Source organism: Nerophis lumbriciformis, linkage group LG08 (genome assembly GCF_033978685.3).
Source record: "Nerophis lumbriciformis linkage group LG08, RoL_Nlum_v2.1, whole genome shotgun sequence".
NCBI classification, from domain to species: domain Eukaryota; kingdom Metazoa; phylum Chordata; class Actinopteri; order Syngnathiformes; family Syngnathidae; genus Nerophis; species Nerophis lumbriciformis.
Genome location: NC_084555.2, coordinates 41,825,818 through 41,846,010, shown reverse-complemented (window position 1 = coordinate 41,846,010; position 20,193 = coordinate 41,825,818). Strand labels below are relative to the sequence as shown.

The following is a 20,193-nucleotide window of genomic DNA, read 5'->3' as shown; positions in this document are numbered from 1 at the left end:
CGTTTATTTCACAAAATGGGGTCAGACCCCGGGCGGCTATTAGGACATGGGCGGTTATTTGCACAAGGCTTTTATTTATTTTTGCACCAGCCTGCACCAGGCCATTATTTGGTTACAATGGTTAGTGTCCAGTATTTTTTTTCGTACTAAAAACTTTAAATGTAAAAGCTAATGTAAACATACAAACAAAAAAACAAGACTATCAAAAGACAAGAGATCAACAAGGCCTCAACATGACAGTAGTGCAACAATTGTCAAATAGAATACAAATACTAAAAATAAATAAACTTTTTAAATAAAGCAGCCTACCGGGAAAAATAAAATTATGGTACCAAGTACTCAAGTATAAAACCCACCATCAAAACAGAACAATAATACTGTCACTGTCCTTTGCCTTAATGCGGATCATTTTGCGGGACACACGGTGGTTCAGTCCACGAACGTGATGTATCCACTGACACAAATTAGCATCAAGCTCGTCGCTCACTTTCTTCCTACCTCCACCAGATAAGCGAGCCCGTTTTCCATCGATTGCCGACTGAGATTGTAGTTCTCCCTTTTTTTGTTTCCATTCTCGTACACGTTTTGGGTCAACGTTAAACTGCCTGGCCGCTGCCAAACCAGAATTCTGCTCCGCATACTTCACAACCGCTAGCTTGAACTTTAAGTCAAACTTTCTGTTCTTCTTCCCCCTTAAAGTATTCCCGTCCATCAGTTGTGGTGCAGCGGTATCCTGTTCATTCAACTCACTGCTGCTGTTGCTTGCCATGTTGAAACTTTTCCTCGTGGGTTTGTTGTTGTCATTGAGTGTGTGTTACGCTATATGCGGTCACCCATTGCAATATGTTGATTACCCAGAATCCCCACGTAACGTCTGCTGTTACCGTAATGACCAGAATTATTGCACCTTTGCTTTTCCTTTTAGCTTATAAATTGAGTTTAATGAAGTCAATATGATTTTAATCTAAATTATGCAAATAACAGCCCATGGGCGGCTATTTGGACATAGGCGTTTATTAGGAAGAGGCGTTTATTTCACAAAATGGGGTCAGACCCCGGGCGGCTATTAGGACATGGGCGGTTATTTGCACAAGGGCGTTTATTTGGTAATATACGGTATATATATATATATATATATATGTATGTGTATATATATGTGTGTGTGTGTGTATATATATATATATGTATGTATGTATGTATGTGTGTGTATGTATATATATATATATATATATATATATATATATATATATATGTGTGTGTGTGTTTGTTTTAGCCCAATTTGGCCCCCAAGTCAGAATGCTTGGACACCCTTGATGTACAGTATACATAGAGACTTTAAAGATGGCACTGGTGGCATACAAGAACAGGAAAGCCACATTTGACAGAAAACTTGTAAAAAGCCTCCTCTTTTATAGAATAGCTTGTGTGGGGAGGAAATTACTGTAGTTGCGTTCATGGACTCCAAACCTTCAGTCATTACTATTACCTTTACCTTACCTTTGAGCCCCTAAAATTTGTAACGGTACTCTACATAAAATGGCTCTAATTCCAAAATAAATGCCAAATATTTGGTGCAATATATTGAATTTAATGAAGTCCACACCCCAGACACATATTATTGTTACTTTTTCCAAATCCATTGTGATGACCTATAAAGACAAAATCTTAAATGTTGATTGATTCCCACCAAGGTGTGAAACTGAGTATGAAATTCTTGATATTTTTTGTTTTTGACCATCCATGGTGTTACTGTGAGGACAAGCGGTAAATAAAATGACTGGATGATTTTAGGTCCATTCCCAAGTCATTGTTACGAATTATTTCAGACAAGGTCACTATGTACAGTATACTGGCTATGTATTCAATGTTGATAACCATTTTGTTGTCTATACATCAAAACAGCTTGTGATCGTTTTTTTAAAAGCAACAATTTTTGACAATGAGTGTACGTCTAAATAGTTATCAGAATTACCTCTATTGAAATATGCTAGTGGTCCAACATCTAAAACTTTTGATTGGTCTGGCATTGTGAAGAAACATAGTCTTGCCTAAGTTAGACACAGTGCAGAATAATCCTGTTTACTGTTTGTTAACTCACATTTCATAGCTTATTCATCGGGATCATCAGGGATTTAAATGAACATGTATAGTATGGCCATCATATCTTAAAGATTCTTCCATCATGTTCAGCATAATTTTGGCGGTGGTCTTCAAAATTGCTTTCAAGTCACTCAGAACAAGGTAGACGGAATAGTTGGTTCCTCCTTGGCTGGCTGGCTGGAGCATAACAATGACATAAAGCATGCCGAGTTGCGCTTGCTCTCTGTGTCCCCTCATCTGCAGGCAGAAAGGGCAGCTGTGAGGTCATGCTGGTAGGAAGTTGCTTCACTATTGGAAGTTAGAAGACAGAGACAGTAACATCTGGCGAAGCCCAGGAAGAGAGGCAGGATGCGTGCGAGCCAGGTATTATTGTAAACGATGGAAAAAGCTAATCATGATTTGGAGTGCAGCGCAGAGTGGAGCGGCATTAGTCTCCCCCTTATTTGGCGTTCTCATCTTAACTCGAACACCTTGTGTTTCCCAGTGTCACATCCTATACATGGGCGGCACCCTTAGGTTCAGGATCTAGGTCAGCAGCTGTCATCTACAGTTTGCGGCCTTTTCAAAAGATGACGTGAGAGACCATTATCAAATGTTTGTCTCGCTTTTCCCTTTTTTCCTTTATATCTTCTTCCCGCCATCAGCAGGGATGTGTTTTTTGTCATACACTGGGAATAGAGAGTCATGCAGAGACTTGTGCTACATTTGTCCCAGCTTGGATGGGGGAGTGTGTGTGTATTGAAGCATGCCGTATAAAGTTTCTATTTATCTGAGTATTGTTGGGTCTGTGCAGCTGATTCACTGCCTAAATACGTGTGTGACACAGAACTGTGAATAAATAGAAAAGCACTCAGCCAAGGTGGAAATATTTTGGTCTGCACATCAGCACAATAACTTCCTGGCAAATGGAATTTTCAAGGTAATTTTTATATTCACATTATTACCGGTATAAAAGTGAAACTGTAATTAAAAAGAAAAGTGTTTTAAAGGGGAATTGCACTTTTTTTGGAATGTTAATAATGTCAATCACAATCCTTATGTGAGACAAGAACACATCTATTATTATTCTTTTATGCATTCTTACTCGTAAATGCAGTAATTACAGTAATAAAGATTTGATCTATTCCGCCTATTAAGCGCTCCAAAAACCTCCATCAAGTTGTATTTACATGCTGTAAGTATAATATGATGTAATGTAGTAACAAGCACATTCATAATACAATGTAATAATAACTTATTTTCGTCATTTTAAGCATACGGAGGCACATTCATTTCACAGACAAGGGACAGAACGTTCACTAATACTACTACTAATCATAGCAGACTTCATGAGAAACTACTTTGGGACAAATTATGATCCATAATCTTATATTTTTGAAGCTGAATATACAGAGGATGACTTACAAGTTTTAGAGTGCTAAACAGATCCAGCTTTAGTGAAACACGAGCATCATGCAGCAGTATTGCTAAGTGCTAAACAAGAAATAGAAACTACTAACATAATAAAACAATACCTTATTGTACAATGTCTGCTCTCGATGGGATGCACTCTGATGAGATGTTTATATCTTTCAGCACATATGATGATATTAATCATAATCCTCACTCCTGAGGTACAAAAAAAAAAGAAAAAAGGTTACCCGCAAACAAGCGTCTTTTCATGTCTTCGGGTCTCAACTGAATTTCAAAGTTAACAAATCTCTCCGCTTAGGGCCGCAGTCTTCTACTATACAAGTGAGAGGCATGATTTATAATCTAGCATACATTTTTACCAAGTCAAAGGCGATGCAGCTTCTCAGCGGCTCAGTATGTCAGCTCACCAGGCAGCCATGCAGTCAGCACCTCTTAAAGCAGCAATATCCAAATATCCAGCGGACAATATCCAAAATCCATCCACGGTAATATGGAGAATCTCTGGATGGTGTCGGCGACAGAGAATCAGCTTAAAGGAGATGCCACAGAAAGTCTGTTCTCCCAGAGAATAAATACCCAGTTTTCAGACTTGTGCTTCTCGTGTAAGCTTTCCGCACCATGAAAGAGCAGTTCGGACACAGTGAGGGCGAACGTCCGCTTTAACTACGGAGGTGAAACCAACTTCTCTGCGGTTTCTCTCTAAGGCAAATGCTGTACAATGATTACCTCAAAAAGGTCAATGTGCAACATTAAAAAACATTGTTCCTATTGTTATAAGACAGAGACAGCGTTGCCAGTCTAAGTCTAATTCTAAGTCTAAGATGTCACAAGAAAAACATGCAACCAGCTCTAAGAAAACAAAATGCTGTACAAAACTTTATTTCATAAAACTACTGTAGTTGTTTGTCGTACATTGGATTGTATTGGTTTTTAAACAGTATTTGTTACCTAAAAGTTAGTTTTTTGTTGTTGTTGTTGTTGTTGTTGTTGTTGATATTGAAATTGTGGCGATTCATTAATTTCTATTTGCGGCAATGATTTGAGATACGAGTGTTTTGAGTACAACCTTGGTCGTGGAACGATTCCTGTTTGTAAATTGAGGTCTGCACTACTGTATAAAGTTGTGGGTTACTAATTTACTGTATGCACTACACTGTAAAAAAAAATTCTGTAAAAAAACGGTCATCTACTGGCAGCTACGGCTGCCAAATGAAAACCATAAAATTAAAGTAAAACATTGTAAACCAAATAATGATCAAAAACATTATATTTACAGAAATTTTCATGAAACGTTTTGCAGTAAAATATCGTAATTTTACAGATTTTTACTAAATTATTAAGATCAACCACCTTTAATAAAGTGACGATGCAAACAGTTCTGCAGAAAAATACCTTTTTTTCTACAGTTTTTCCAAATTATTACGGTCAAACACCTTTAATGAAGTGACAATGCTGGCAGTTCCACAGAAAAATACCATTATTTTACAGATTTTTTCTGAATTGTTAAGATCAACCACCTTTAATAAAGTGACGATGCAAACAGTTCTGCAGAAAAATACCTTTATTCTACAGCACGGGTGTCAAACTCTGGCCCGCGGGCCAAATTTGGCCCGTCGCGTAATTTCACTTGGCCCTTGAGGCGATATCAAATTAATACTAAAGCTGGCCTGCCGATTATATATTGCGGCGGTGCCGCGGTAACAACGCATTCACCGCTAATTCTAATACTTGCCAACCCTCCCGGGACTTTTCCAAACTTCAGCGCCACTCCTGAAAATCGTCAGGTCTGCTTTTCAGCCAGTCCAACGAGTGCTGGCCCAGTCACATAACATGTGCGGCTTCTGCACGCACACACAATTGAATGCAACACATACTTCATCAACAGCCATACAGGTTACACTGAGGGTGCCAGTATAAAAAACTTGAACACTGTTACAAATATGCGCCACACTGTGAACCCACACCAAACAAGAATGACAAACACTTTTCGGGAGAGCATCCGCACCGTAACACAACATAAACACAACAGAAGAAATACCCAGAACCCTTTGCAGAACTAACTCTTCCGGGACGCTAAAAGTTGTGTGTGTGTTGGGGGTGGGGGGAGGTTTGGTGATAGCGTCCCGGAAGAGTTAGTACTGCAAAGGATTCTGGGTATTTGTTCTGTTGTGTTTATGTTGTGTTACGGTGCGGATGTTCTCCCGAAATGTGTTTGTCATTCTTGTTTGGTGTGGATTCACAGTGTGGCGTATATTTCTAACAGTGTTAAAGTTTTTTTAACTGGTACCCTCAGTGTAACCTGTATCGCTGCTGATGAAGTATGCGTTGCATTCACTCGCGTGTGCGTACAGAAGCCGCACATATCTTGTGACTGGGTCTGAACGATGTTAGAATGGATGAACAGCGGACGTGACGATAGCTCGTAGAGTACGTTAAAGGCAGTGCATTTCAGGCACGCCCCCAAGACTGTGGTTCAGGTGGACGAGATATAATGACTGATGAACACCTTTGTTTGATAATGAAGGTTGCCTCAGCTCAAAGCCTGAGCCCCGACATTAATGAACTAGCATCCAAGAAAAGATGGCAGGTATCTGGCTTGAGCACATCAGATTAGATCAGTGTGTTGCAAACTGAGCAGTTTAAAGTCCTTAATGGTTGTTTTATTGTTATTTTATTTTCAAATTTATTAGCCCGTGGAAAAAGTTAATGTTGATATTTACCTCAGAAGGCTGCAAATAGAAAAGAGGCATTCAATTTTTATTTAAATTGTATTTGATATGCCATTTATATCTTTTAATTATTATTATTATTATTTGAAACTGGATTTTGCATGTCACTATAAAGTTATATAAGCCTTGCTTGTTCAATATTCAATGCAAAACTTGTTTGGGTCCCTATTAAAAAGGTTAATTTATTCAACCTTGGCCCGTGGCTTTGTTCAGTTTTAAATTTTGGCCCACTCTGTATTTGAGTTTGACACCACTGTGTTAGATTGTTAGTATGGACATAGACTTTTATATAACAAGCTACATATTTAATGAAAGATAATTACTGTAATTTTACATGAATTTGAAAGTAATTTAAGAAAACAGAAAATGCTATGTATAATTAATTTGGTATTTTTCTGTAAAAAAAATAGAAATATACATAGTTTGTCATCACTGGCATATTACTTAAAATAACAGGCGGATTGTTTATTTGCAGATAATGTCTTCAATTCTACAGTTTTATAAACTATTTTAAAAAAATAGAAAAATTACAGTAAACATTTGCAGTAAATTAACCATAAAAATAGTATTTTCTTTTTTACAGTGTACGGTGTTAATGAGCAGTGCCAAGAGATCATCAAGTGTGCTGCGTAAAATTATCCAATTTCACTTAATTGGCCTGAAAATGGTTATTTATTTACTTGAAACTATCAATTGAAAGCTATTCCACTAGATGCCAGAAGATACATAATTGATCTGTGAATCCACCTGTTTTTGTCATATTTGCCATGGCTGACTAAAGTTTGGGAAACACTGTTTTGAGGGTGTGGTCGAGGCACATGGGAGTTAAACATACCAGGCTCTTTTCGACAGAGGGGTCGTGTTGCTCATTACAGTTTGGTGAAGTCATCAGAAATGGCGTCTTCTTGCAGGACGTCTCTGGGGACCGTTTTGATGTCTTTATACAAGTTATACATCTCTGCTGCTAAAAATTCCACCAAGTCCTAAAATTTAACCAAGAAGTCGTCATGTTGTTTTGAATGTGTGAGTTTTGTCAAACAATTTACTCTACACGTTGCATAAGTTGTCCAAATAGGACGCAACTACAGTATATGTATAAGACAAACTGAGCATTATTTGGTTAGCTGACAAAAATACAATACAATGTAACCGCACTAAGGTTTATTAAATGTTTGGTCCAGGCCAAAGCATACAAGTGTGAATAATATTATTAATAATAATATTATAATATTTTCTAATATAAATGATTTGGCCCACTGACAATGAAAATAAAAAATCTTGTTTTTGATGAGCTGTATGTTGTATGTCTGAGTGGCGGTCTTGCTGTGGAAGAATGTGAGACGTACTCATTTCTAAAATCACATTTAGTTTACTTTAAAGCTTTCACATTTTGCACAATGAAATGTGTGATGTAGCACAAGCATGGGATACACTCTACAACAGACCTGGGCATTCTGCGGCCCGCGGGTCACATCCAGCCCTCTGTGCGTCCCTGTCCGGCCCGCGTGAGGCCAATCATAAATTACAAAATACATTTAAAAAAGTATCTATGTCGAGTGTGCAATACAACGGTACTGCTTTTGTTTTGAAAAGCGTTGTTTGTATTACTTCCGTGTGGACGTATGTTCGTGCGGGATTGTGAGTGAATTACAAAATAAAGTTGAAAAAACATCTATGTCGTGCACGCAATACAACTGTGCTGCTTTTATTTTGAAAAGTGTTATTTATGGACGTATGTCCGTGTGTAACCTGTGAGTGAAGGTGCACAGCGACAAGTGATGCACGGTTTACACCCGAGACGCTAAAAAGAGAAAAATTGATGACAAATGGCGTGTTTTCAACAAGACATGGACTGCCAAGCAACGTTCTCTCTAAGGTGCGCGCCTGCGCAATTGCCACTGCTCAAGCGTCCTCTGCGCACAGCAAATATATGCCGCGCACCAAATCAAATCCCATCTGAATTCTAAACAAAATCAACACATTAATTCTGTGTAATTTTGCAATGCAACTCTAAGTGACAGTGACAACAAGCGGCCCTAACGGTGTTCATCAACACCGTTCAATTATTGTAACGTCTATCGAGATGCTTCGAGGACAGGAATTATATCGATCACTTTATTGAGCAAAACTGTTTATATTCGGCCATAACCACACCAAAAACATGAGTAAAAAACTTCTATCTCGAAAAACTAGTAATTTTCTGCCGTACAAACCAGGCCAAAACCAACTTGTCATCTGTCACCAACACAATTTATTGATATTAATCATGGAATGCTGTTACTAGAGAAAGTTACAGGAATGCACACTTCATCCTATGCTTACATTTCATTGTGCAACATGAGGATGTTTAAGGGGAACAAAATGTGATCTCTGAAAGGGGTACAAATGATTTCCAAAGCAGTGCTTTTGGTATAAAGTTAAGTTAGGTTGAATTAAAGTTTTATTATTATTATTATTATTATTATTATTATTATTATTATTATTTATGTTACGGTATATATCAAAAATAATATTGAGCAAAATTGTATTGAAATATTGTCGATGTGGCCCTCCAGCAGTGCTCGGGCGGCCCCCGGTAAAAATTAATTGCCCACCCCTGCTCTACAACTTTTGTCTGTGATATATATCATTGCGGAGTTTTTTTAAATTAGCATTTATGTAATCTGGTAACAACATTTTATGATTACTATTGATAAATTTACATTCTTAATATATTCCATTAGAATTAGCTCAATTGTAATTAGAGAGTGCTTGTTTATTTTGCTAAAATAGTAGCCAACATGCAGTATTTAACTCTTTTAACTCCGTTGCTATAAGCTAACTTGCAAAACAACAACACACACAAATAACGGGCTATAAATGACATTGATTTACCGTATTTTCCGCACTATAAGGCGCACCTAAAAACCACAATTTTTCTCAAAAGCTGACAGTGCGCCTAATAACCCGGTGCGCTTTATTACGATTCATTTTCATAAAGTTTCGGTCTCGCAACTTCGGTAAACAGCCGCCATCTTTTTTCCCGGTAGAACAGGAAGCGCTTCTTCTTCTACGCAAGCAACCGCCAAGGAAAGCACCCGCCCCCATAGAACAGGAAGCGCTTCACCCGCCCCCATAGAACAGGAAGCGCTTCACCCGCCCCCGGAAGAAGAAGAAAAAACGCGCGGATATCACCGTACGTTTCATTTCCTGTTTACATCTGTAAAGACCACAAAATGGCTCCTACTAAACGATCCGGGTCATAAAAAGACGCAATCTCTCCATCCGCACACGGATTACTACCGTATTTCACAGCAACTGAACCGCACTGTGGAACGGGAGCACGTACGGTGAATATTCGCTCCACAGGGAATGAGAAGTCATCCTTCACTGTGGTTCTAGCTTGCCATGCTAACTTCCACTCATGGTGATATTCAAAAGGAAGACCTTGCCAAAAGAGACCTTTCCAGCCGGCGTCATCATAAAAGCTAACTCGAAGGGATGGATGGATGAAGAAAAGATGAGCGAGTGGTTAAGGGAAGTTTACGCGAAGCGGCCGGGTGGCTTTTTTCACGCTGCTCCGTCCATGTTGATATATGACTCTATGCGCGCCCACATCACAGATGGTGTCAAAAAACAAGTGAAGCACACAAATACAACACTCGCCGTCATTCCGGGTGGATTAACCAAAGAACTCCAACCGCTGGATATTGGTGTCAACAGGGCATTCAAATCACGACTGCGAACTGCGTGGGAAAAATGGATGACCGAAGGCGAACACACCTTCACTAAGACGGGCAGACAACGCCGGACAAGATACGCCAACATCTGCCAGTGGATTGTAAATGCCTGGGCAGATATTTCTGTCACAACTGTGGTCCGAGCTTTCCGGAAGGCAGGATTCACAGAACTGCTGCACAACAACAGCGACACTGAATCCGATGATTTCGAAGAGACGGAGCCCGCCATTTTGGAAGCCACGCTAGCGCAACTTTTCAATTCGGACACCGAAGACGAAGAATTCGAAGGATTTACCGGTACGAATGAAGAATAACTTCAGAAAGTGAGCGCTATGTTTATTTTGTGTGTTGTGTGTTGTGACATTAACGTTCGAGCAACATTACCGGTATGTTGCTATTGCTCTACACCATTTTGAATTTTACTATGTTTGTGATTGCACATTTGTACATTTTGGGACAGAGTTGTTAGAACGCTGGTTTTCAATATATTATTAAAGTTTGACTGAACTATCTGACTGTTTTTTTGACATTCACTTTAGCGCAGCGTTTTTTTGACATTCACTTTAGCGCAGCGTAGGCGCGGCTTTTAGTCCGGGGCGGCTTATTGGTGGACAAAATTATGAAATATGTAATTCATAGAAGGTGCGGCTAATAATCCGGTGCGCCTTATAGTGCGGAAAATACGGTAACTGTGTGTGAACCGTGTCACATTGTAACGACCTAACAGAGTTTACCTGTGGCTTTGGAGTTGTCCAACTGTGGCCATGAACGCATCACTGGCTGAGCCGAGTGTGTGTGTCTTTTGACGCAAATCAAAAAGAGCGAGCGGTTGTTTTCAATACGACATATTGTTTTTTTTTTTATGTGATTACGACAGAAAGTAAACAGTTTTGCTGGATTGTATTTTTGTCACTGATGTTGTTTTTGGTGCGTTGATGGACGACAGTAATTCGTTTTTTGCTATTAAAACCCTCCACGCCCCACCCCCACCAAAAGTATCTGCATTTATCCTTTGAAAATTTACACTGTTAAATATTGAAGAGATATATATCACTACCATCTTATTTTCAGTTACAGTCAAAAATAAACTCCATAAACATTAAACATAAGGTATACCTGTCCACTCTTGAATCGAAACAACGTTCGTAGCTTAATAAAAAGCTGATATTAGCAGCATTTAAGTCATTGTATATTTCATGTCGGTGTTATGCACATGCCAAAATAAATAAAAATAGTATTTTATCCTACCGCCTTTTTCCGTTGGAGTTCAGCGGATGATCCAAATTTGCCGTGGACAAATAAACACGGAAGTATGTATTATACAATGTTCAATTTATTGACAATGAACAGGTGGGACGGCATGAAACGAGAAGGAATATACAGAATCTCAACCAGCAGTAGTCTATCTCAGCAAAACAGGAGGAGGCTTGCCAACACAGCGTTTCCAAGATTGACCACATATGTATATCAACCTCACTGTGACATCACAACGTAGCCAATCTTAAAAAAGACAGCAAAAGACCGTTTTCAAAGACTGTGTACAAGCCCACGCCCAAAGGCAGGAACCTTATGATTTGCCGGTTTGGCATTGTTTAAATTGTAATTTTTTGTAAGTCAGAAAAGAGGAAAATTATCATAGCAAACGTTATTTATTTTGCACTTTTAATACACTGGCAAGTGGCAAACACAAAACGCTGCACAAAAAAAATTGAAAAAGAGAAGAACACACGCACACACATGTATGCACACACACGCGCACGTACACAAACACGCACACACAGCACTATTTACGATAACAAAGAAACAACAAAACATGGCATGGCACTGAGGATTTGAGGAAAAACGCCACCTTTGAGGCATCCACACTGGAGAAAAGATTTACACCATCTAAAAATAGCATGAAACCTATGATACAATATATGGAAAAATAACATCTTAGTAATATATAATATATTAATAAGTTAATAAAACATAACATTGAGAGAATAATAGTAGTTATAAGAATAATTAATATAGAAAACAACATAATAAATAATAAAAAACATAAGAGTTCAATAACAGGTACCCTTTAACGTGTACATCACTTTGGGGCAACTTGAGCTGTTGTTTTAAATGTGCTTTGTAAATAAACCTTGACCTTGACCTTGCTGGGTCACAGGTATGCTCTACAGAACATGTCGACTAATCTGATCTGTTATGGTTAATCTTTGTCTTGTTCTGCTGCCTGTCCGACAGGCCAGATAAGTTGGATCCAGATGTGTTATTGTAAGGCCAACTGGCCAACAAAACTTCCGAAGCCCCAGCAGTTCAGGTAGAACTGTCTGCCTATCTGTCTGAAGCACAGGACTCTCCCAGGTCACTCACATGAACTCCGCTTCCTGGTCGTGCAACACAAGCTTAAGTAATTGACCCAAATCAAATGCTTGCTGGTTGAAAAAAAAATACTGCGTTGGTCAACTCTAGTTTTTAAATGTTCTGTTTATCATTCAGGGTGTTGCTTCAGACCAGACTAGTTCATCATCTAGTCAAGCGAACTAAATAGGGGATTGGGAAAATCAGTATCAACCTCATGGCAACATTATTTTTGTGGAAAAAAATCAGCTCTGGATCCTTTATCCCTTTGCTTCCCTGTTTTTTGTTTGTTTGTTTGTTTTTAAATGGTGAATAATCTCTTACTGAATGTCATCAAAAATAATCTTTGTGGATGAGTAAGAGTCATGGCTTTTTGACCCACAGCAGATGTTAGTTGAGAAGAGTTATGCTTTTATTATTGATTTAATTCCTACAAATTGATTAATTAAGCAGAGTTATGACCTAAGACACAATGCTGGTCTCTCTGGAATGTGACTTTCTGTTGCACACACTCACCACGCTTAAACTAATTTCACGGTGATGCACACGCAATTCTGATGAGTGTATAATTGTGGGACCTTCACTCTTTGCTCTGAGGTCATATGTTTGTGGTCTTGTGATGGTGTGATTGACAGGACCCAAGTGAGACGGGGACCCCCTGACTCCTCCCCTCAGCTGACCGGGACCTCCCGTACGGTGAAGCGTTATCCGTCATCCTCTGGGCCGATCGCCTCCAATGCTCTGCCCAACGGCAACACCCCCGGAAATGAGCACAGGAACTCAAATGGACACAGACACGACAACGTGCACTATTTCAACGCTCACAGGCCAAGCAGTGACAACCATCTGAATGGACAATTCAACAATGCATTATCACCAGCAGGTAAAAACAAAGTCTTCTCCACACTGTGAAATGAACAACATACATATTCTCTCACTGTACATGCACACTTGACATTTGTACCCACCCTTGCCTCGTCAAAACAAACACAACACACTGCCGAGAATACATACTGACATCCTGCGGTGTCACTGCTAACTGGAACATTGGCCAAAAGAGAGAAAAAGCAAATACTGGCAGCGTCCCAGACTGTACGTGCTTGCCTCTGGTGTGTTAAAAGTTAAAGTTAAAGTACCAATGATTGTCACACACACACGAGGTGTGGCGAAATTATCCTCTGCATTTGACCCATCACCCTTTATCACTCCCTGGGAGGTGAGGGGAGCAGTGAGCAGCAGCGGTGGCCGTGCCCGAGAATCATTTTTGGTGATTTAACCCCTAATTCCAACCCTTGATGCTGAGTGCCAAGCAGGAAGGTAATGGGTCCCATTTTTATAGTCTTTGGTATGACTCGGCCGGGGTTTGAACTCACAACCTACCGATCTCAGGGCGGGCACTCTAACCACTAGGTCACATGTTGTTAAATGAAATATGTTGTTGAATATACAGTACAGGCCAAAAATTTGGACACACCTTCTCATTCAATGCGTTTTCTTTATTTTCACGACTATTTACATTGTAGATTGTCACTAAGGTATCAAAACTATGAATGAACACATGTGGAGTTATGTACTTAATAAAGGTGAAATTACTGAAAACATGTTTTATATTCTCGTTTCTTCAAAATAGCCACCCATTGCTCTGATTACTGCTTTGCACACTCTTGGCATTCTCTCGATTTTCACTTAACAGGTGTTCTTGAAGCTCATTGAGGGAATACCAAGAGTGTGTAAAGCAGTAAGCAGAGCAAAGCGTGGCTATTTTGAAGAAACTAGAATACAAGACATGTTTCAGTTATTTCACCTTTTTTTGTTAAGTACATAACTCCACATGTGTTTATTCATACTTCTGATGCCTTCAGTAACAATCTACAATGTAAACAATCATGAAAATAAAGAAAACGCATTGAATGAGAAGGTGTGTCCAAACGTTTGGACTTGACTTACGTTTGTAGATGTGTTGCTAAATATTTTAAAAATACATAACCTGTTCTCCATTAAAAATAAATTAAAAGTACATTTTTTTGAGTAAAATCAAGTTATGTCTACTAAGTAAATAAATAAATGATAAATGGGTTGTACTTGTATAGCGCTTTTCTACCTTCACGGTACTCAAAGCGCTTTGACACTACTTCCACATTTACCCATTCACACACACATTCACACACTGATGGAGGGAGCTGCCATGCAAGGCGCTAACCAGCACCCATCAGGAGCAAGGGTGAAGTGTCTTGCTCAGGACACAACGGACATGACGAGGTTGGTACTAGTAGTGCAATTTTTAAGTAATTATCAGTTCCCAAGTTAATTAATCATGATCAATCACCATTTGCAGCTACGTCTGGAATCGTATCCATCTTAGCAATTTGTCTTTCTTGAGTGGTAAATAAAAGATGGTTTTATAGCTGAATTTCAGTAGTTTTTTACATGCCATCCATCCATCCATTTTCCTTCGCTTATCCGAGTTCGGGTCGCGGGGGCAGCAGCCTAAGCGGAGAAGCCCAGACTTCCCTCTCCCCAGCCACTTCGTCCAGCTCCTCCCAGGGGATCCCGAGGCGTTCCCAGGCCAGCCGGGAGACATAGTCTTCCTAACGTGTCCTGGGTCTTCCCCTTGGCCTCCTGCTGGTCAGACGTGCCCCAAACCCCTCCCTAGGGAGGCGTTCGGGTGGCATCCTAAGCAGATGCCCGAACCACCTCATCTGGCTCCTCTCCATGTGGAGAGCTTCTCACCCTATCTCTAAGGGAGAGACCCGCCACCCGTCGGAGGAAACTCATTCCGGCCGCTTGTACCCGTGATCTTGTCCTTTCGGTCATAACCCAAAGCTCATGACCTTAGGTGAGGATGGGAACATAGATCGACCGGTAAATTGAGAGCTTTGCCTTCCGGCTCAGCTCCTTCTTCACCACAACGGATCGATACAGCGTACGAATTACTGAAGACGTCGCACCGATCCGCCTGTCAATCTCATGATCCACTCTTCCCCCACTCGTGAGCAAGACTCCTAGGTACCTGAACTTCTCCATTCGGGGCAAGATCTCCTCCCCAACTTGGAGATGGCACTCCACCCTTTCCCAGGCGAGAACCATGGACTCAGACTTGGAGGTGCTGATTCTCATCCCAGTCGCTTCACACTCGGCTGTGAACCGATCCAGTGAGAGCTGAAGATCCTGGCCAGTTGAAGCCATCAGGACCACATCATAAGCAAAAAGCAGAGACCTAATCCTGCAGCCACCAAACCAGATCCCCTCAACGCCCTGACTGTGCCTAAAAATTCTGTCCATAAAAGTTATGAACAGAATCGGTGACAAAAGGCAGCCTTGGTGGAGTCCAACCCTCACTGGAAACGGGTCCGACTTACTGTGCGGACCAAGCTCTGACACTGATCGTACAGGGAGCGGACCGCCACAATCAGACAGTCCGATACCCCATACTCTTTGAGCACTCCCCACAGGACTTCCCGGGGGACACGGTCGAATGCCTTCTCCAAGTCCACAAAGCACATGGAGACTGGTTGGGCAAACTCCCATGCACCCTCAAGGACCCTGCCGAGAGTATAGAGCTGGTCTACCATTCCACGACCACGACGAAAACCACACTGTTCCTCCTGGATCCGAGGTTCGACTATCCAGCGTAGCCTCCTCTCCAGTACACCTGAATAGACCTTACTGTGGTTCACCTTCTTAAAGAGAGGAACCACCACCCCGGTCTGCCAATCCAGAGGTACCGCCCGTCGATGTCCACGCGATGTTGCAGAGTCTTGTCAACCAAGACAGCCCCACAGCATCCAGAGCCTTACGGAACTCCGGGCGGATCTCATCCACCCCCGGGGCCTTCCACCGAGGAGCTTTTTAACTACCTCTGCAACTTCAGCCCCAGAAATAGGAGAGCCCACGACAGATTCCCCAGGCACTGCTTCTTCATTGGAAGACGTGTTGGTGGGATTGAGGAGGTCTTCGAAGTATTCCCTCCACCGATCCACAACAGCCGCAGTAGAGGTCAGCAGCACACCATCCTCACCATACACGGTGTTGACAGTGCTCTGCTTCCCCCCTGAGGCGGCGGATGGTTGACCAGAATCACTTCGAAACCGTCCGGAAGTCGTTTTCCATGGCTTCTCCAAACTCCTCCCATGTTCGAGTTTTTGCCTCCGCGATCGCTGAAGCCGCACTTCGCTTGTCCTGTCGGTACCTGTCCGCTCGCCTTTGGAGTCTTTTTCACATGCACTAAGATAAATTAATTGTTGCATGAATTCCGATTGAAACCATCTTCTTTAAAACAAACGTTAAGTGTAGAACACAAAGTGCCTGATCTACTAAGATCCCAATGTGCTAAATATGTTGTTGGTGATCTACTGAGATAGCAAGTACAAAAGTGGTGCAGGTCGCCCTATTCAAATACGTTTGTTTTTTTTCTCGTGTGCTACCAATTGTCACTTTGGAGACACTCATTTACACCACATCCATTGCATCATATGCTCCAACCCAACCGTGGTGTTTTCCAATGCTGTGGAACATGCGGCACACAACTATATTCTGTACTGCCTTTGGTATGATCCAGACGCAAGAAAATGCATGTTGCAGGATTATTTTCATATAGGAGATAAACATAAATACAGGGATCTCAAATGCATGTGATTAATCTTAAAAAGTTGCATTAATCACATCTCAACATAGATTAATCACACAATTTATTTTGAGTGCACATGCTCCTTTACCTTAACCACCGATGGTTTACCTGAAAGGAGTGAGTTGCAATGCGGTCAGTAATCAGAGCAATACATACGTCAGTGTAAAGATGCATGATATACTAGCATACTAACTTTAGCATGCTAACTTTTTAAGCTATTTAAAAAATTGTAACTAATTTTGCAGCCGTAAACCTTAGAGTCATAGTATGTGGTGCATGACACATGCTAACTGTTAGCATGTTATTGTTAGCATGCTAGCATAACATATTTAGCATGCTAACTTTTTTTGATAATTTTGCAACTGTTCACCCCAGACTCATAATTTAGTATATGACTATGGCGGCTTGTCCAGGAGGTACACCGCCTTCTGCCCGAGTGCAGCTGGTATAGGCTCCAGCACCCCCCGCAACCCCGAAAGGGAGAAGCGGTAGAAAATGGTTAGATGGATGGACACATGCTAAACGTTAGCAGGCTAATGTTACCATGCTAACTGTTTTTGCAGCGTACACCTTGATAAATGACACATGCTAACTGTTAGTATGTTAACGTTGTTATATTTATGAGGCGTGACGCCGAGTATCTTGTAGAAGTCTTTATTCACAGCCACAGCCTTGTGATGCAACCACCAGGTCGTCTACAGCAGTGGTCCCCAACCTTTTTGTAGCTGCGGACCGGTCAACTTGTCCCACGGACGGACGGGGCAGGGGGTATTTTATTTATTTATTTATTTATTTCATAAAGAAATACAATCATGTGTGCTTACGGACTGTATCCCTGCAGACTGTATTGATCTATATTGATATATAATGTATATATTGTTTTTTTTATGTTGATTTAATTAAAAAAATAAAATAATAAAAAAAAAAAAAATTATTTTTATTTTTTTATTTCTTGTGCGGCCCGGTACTGGTCCACCCGAATGCAGCTGAGATAGGCTGAAGTACCCCCGCGACCCCGAACGGGACAAGCGGTAGAAAATGGATGGATAGATGGATGTCAGGTTGATCACAAAAATAAATACTAATCAAATATACTGCAAAAGTAGGGACTCATAAAAACTGATAAAAAAAATAAATGTACATACAATTAGGCAGTGCTAAAATAAATACATTCTACAAACGTTTGTAACTAAATTAATAATAATAATATATTTGCTCACTAAATAAGCTGTCTATGATGATCTGAGACCACCACTTGTAGCGGTAGACCTTATAATCACAAAACAATGCAAAACATACACGTGACACCAAAAGTGAGAGAAATAGCTGCTAAACATGTCAAAACTTTCTTTGTAGTATGCAGTAAGCCAAGTTTGTACATAACAAGTACAGGCCACATACAGTAAATGTCTCAATTAACGCTGTCATTATACATATTTATAGAGTCTCCATCCAGTCCTGGACACACCAGACTCGAAGTGTGACCAAAAATCCCCACCGATTGAAAGTTAAGTTGATCTGCCTTTGAGCAAAACGCCCTGGGACATCAACTATTTGTCTAGAGCAGCTCTTAAGTCATTGTGGAGTTCACAAAATGTACTATAGCACAGCCACAGTTGCTGGTATCTAATACAGTACTACCTCCAGATATATATATTTTTTCTTTTTACTTGCATTTGAGGTATCATTTATGGTTATATTAAGCAGTTTTATAGACCCCGCATACACTTAAAATGTTAGCTGTGCTACTTAACTGTTGTTTAAAAAAAGAGTGTGTGTTAAACCCACTGTACTGTTACTTAGCATGTCTTACCATCAGAGGTGAGTAGAGTAGCCAGAAATTGTACTCAAGTGAGAGTACTGTTACTTTAGAGATTTATTACTCAAGTAAAAGTAAGGAGTAGTCACCCAAATATTTACTTGAGTAAAAGTAAAAAGTATGTTGTGAAAAAACTACTCAAGTACTGAGTAACTGATGAGTAACCTGTTTGTTTAATGATGACGGCAACAAATAATACACAAAAACATAAAAATAGCAATGAGCAAATTCAGAGCCAGGAATATCTCTTAAGCAACTAAAACAATTAAATATATTAAATAATAATACATTAACATAAAAAAAATTAAGGCAAATTGAGCCACAATAACTTAACAGCACCATAGGCTCAGTAGGCAGAGATTACAAAGGAAAATGACAAGTTTGCCTTTACGCAAACCATAAACTGATAGGTGTGGGCTGCACCTGAGAACACACTGATTGGTGTTTCTATGCATGCGTGTGTGTGTGTGTGTGTGTGTGTGTGCTGCAGTGCGTTAACAAATGTCCCCACACGATGTACAGTGATTCATAGCAGGGAAGCTAACATCAGCCTACGGTGACAGCCAAAATATCTACTAACGTTACTTACCGCCATGTGCTTCCTCAAATTTGACGTTGAGTTCTTGTAAGCTTAAGCTTGTTAATCATGTGACCGCCTGGCTCTGTTTGATTGGTGAAACGTAGTCAAACGTCACCAGTGACTGCATTTGATTCGTGAAACGCAGGCATGCCATAGATCCTACTTTGAAGGTCTGGATGACAAACCAAAACAAACAAAGCGTGCATTAACAGATCAATAAAAATCAGTAGCGAGCTGAATGGAGATAAATGGAGCGGAGTAAAAGTAGTGTTTCTTCTCTATAAATATACTCAAGTAAAAGTAAAAGTATGTTGCATTAAAACTACTCTTAGAAGTACAATTAATCCCAAAAGTTATTCAAGTAGATGTAACGGAGTAAATGTAGCGCGCTACTACCCACCTCTGCTTACCATCAGCGGTATTAATTATTAATTAACTAAGCGGTTTGCTCCACATTACATCATTGGTTTTGTTGCTTCTGTATTGGGCAATATACATATTCACAAATGATCAAAGAGAGCTACATTTTCATTTTACTTTCTCATGAACTGCAAAATGTGCAAGTCATTGTTAAGCTATCATGAGACGAAGCGATACACGATGTTGGGTTCATGAGAAACAGACAATACAAGGTTTTAATATTAAAATAATTCCTGACCGCCCCTGCTTTTAAGAAAACAACAGAACTATCTGGTGTTATTTTATTTCAAACGTTGATACAATGTTACAATATGGTACATCACATTTACAGTTTTTCATTACAACAGGTCCAAAAGGAGTATGAAAATGCAGAGGGTCATGACAAGGTATGGACAAGGAAAACATTCTTTAATTTGGCTGGGTCACAAAATACA

The 20,193-nt window shown here is 40.2% G+C and overlaps 1 protein-coding gene across 4 annotated transcripts in view; it reads left to right on the top strand.

Annotated features, from left to right (window-relative positions):
• LOC133611820 (latent-transforming growth factor beta-binding protein 2-like) overlaps positions 1-20,193 on the top strand; it is a 285,634-nt gene that overhangs the window by 118,451 nt on the left and 146,990 nt on the right. For all 4 annotated transcript variants that reach the window (XM_061968969.1, XM_061968971.1, XM_061968972.1 and 1 more), the window contains exon 4: positions 12,949-13,196. In XM_061968969.1, coding sequence (XP_061824953.1) covers positions 12,949-13,196 — 248 coding nt within the window. The remainder of the gene's footprint in view (positions 1-12,948; positions 13,197-20,193) is intronic.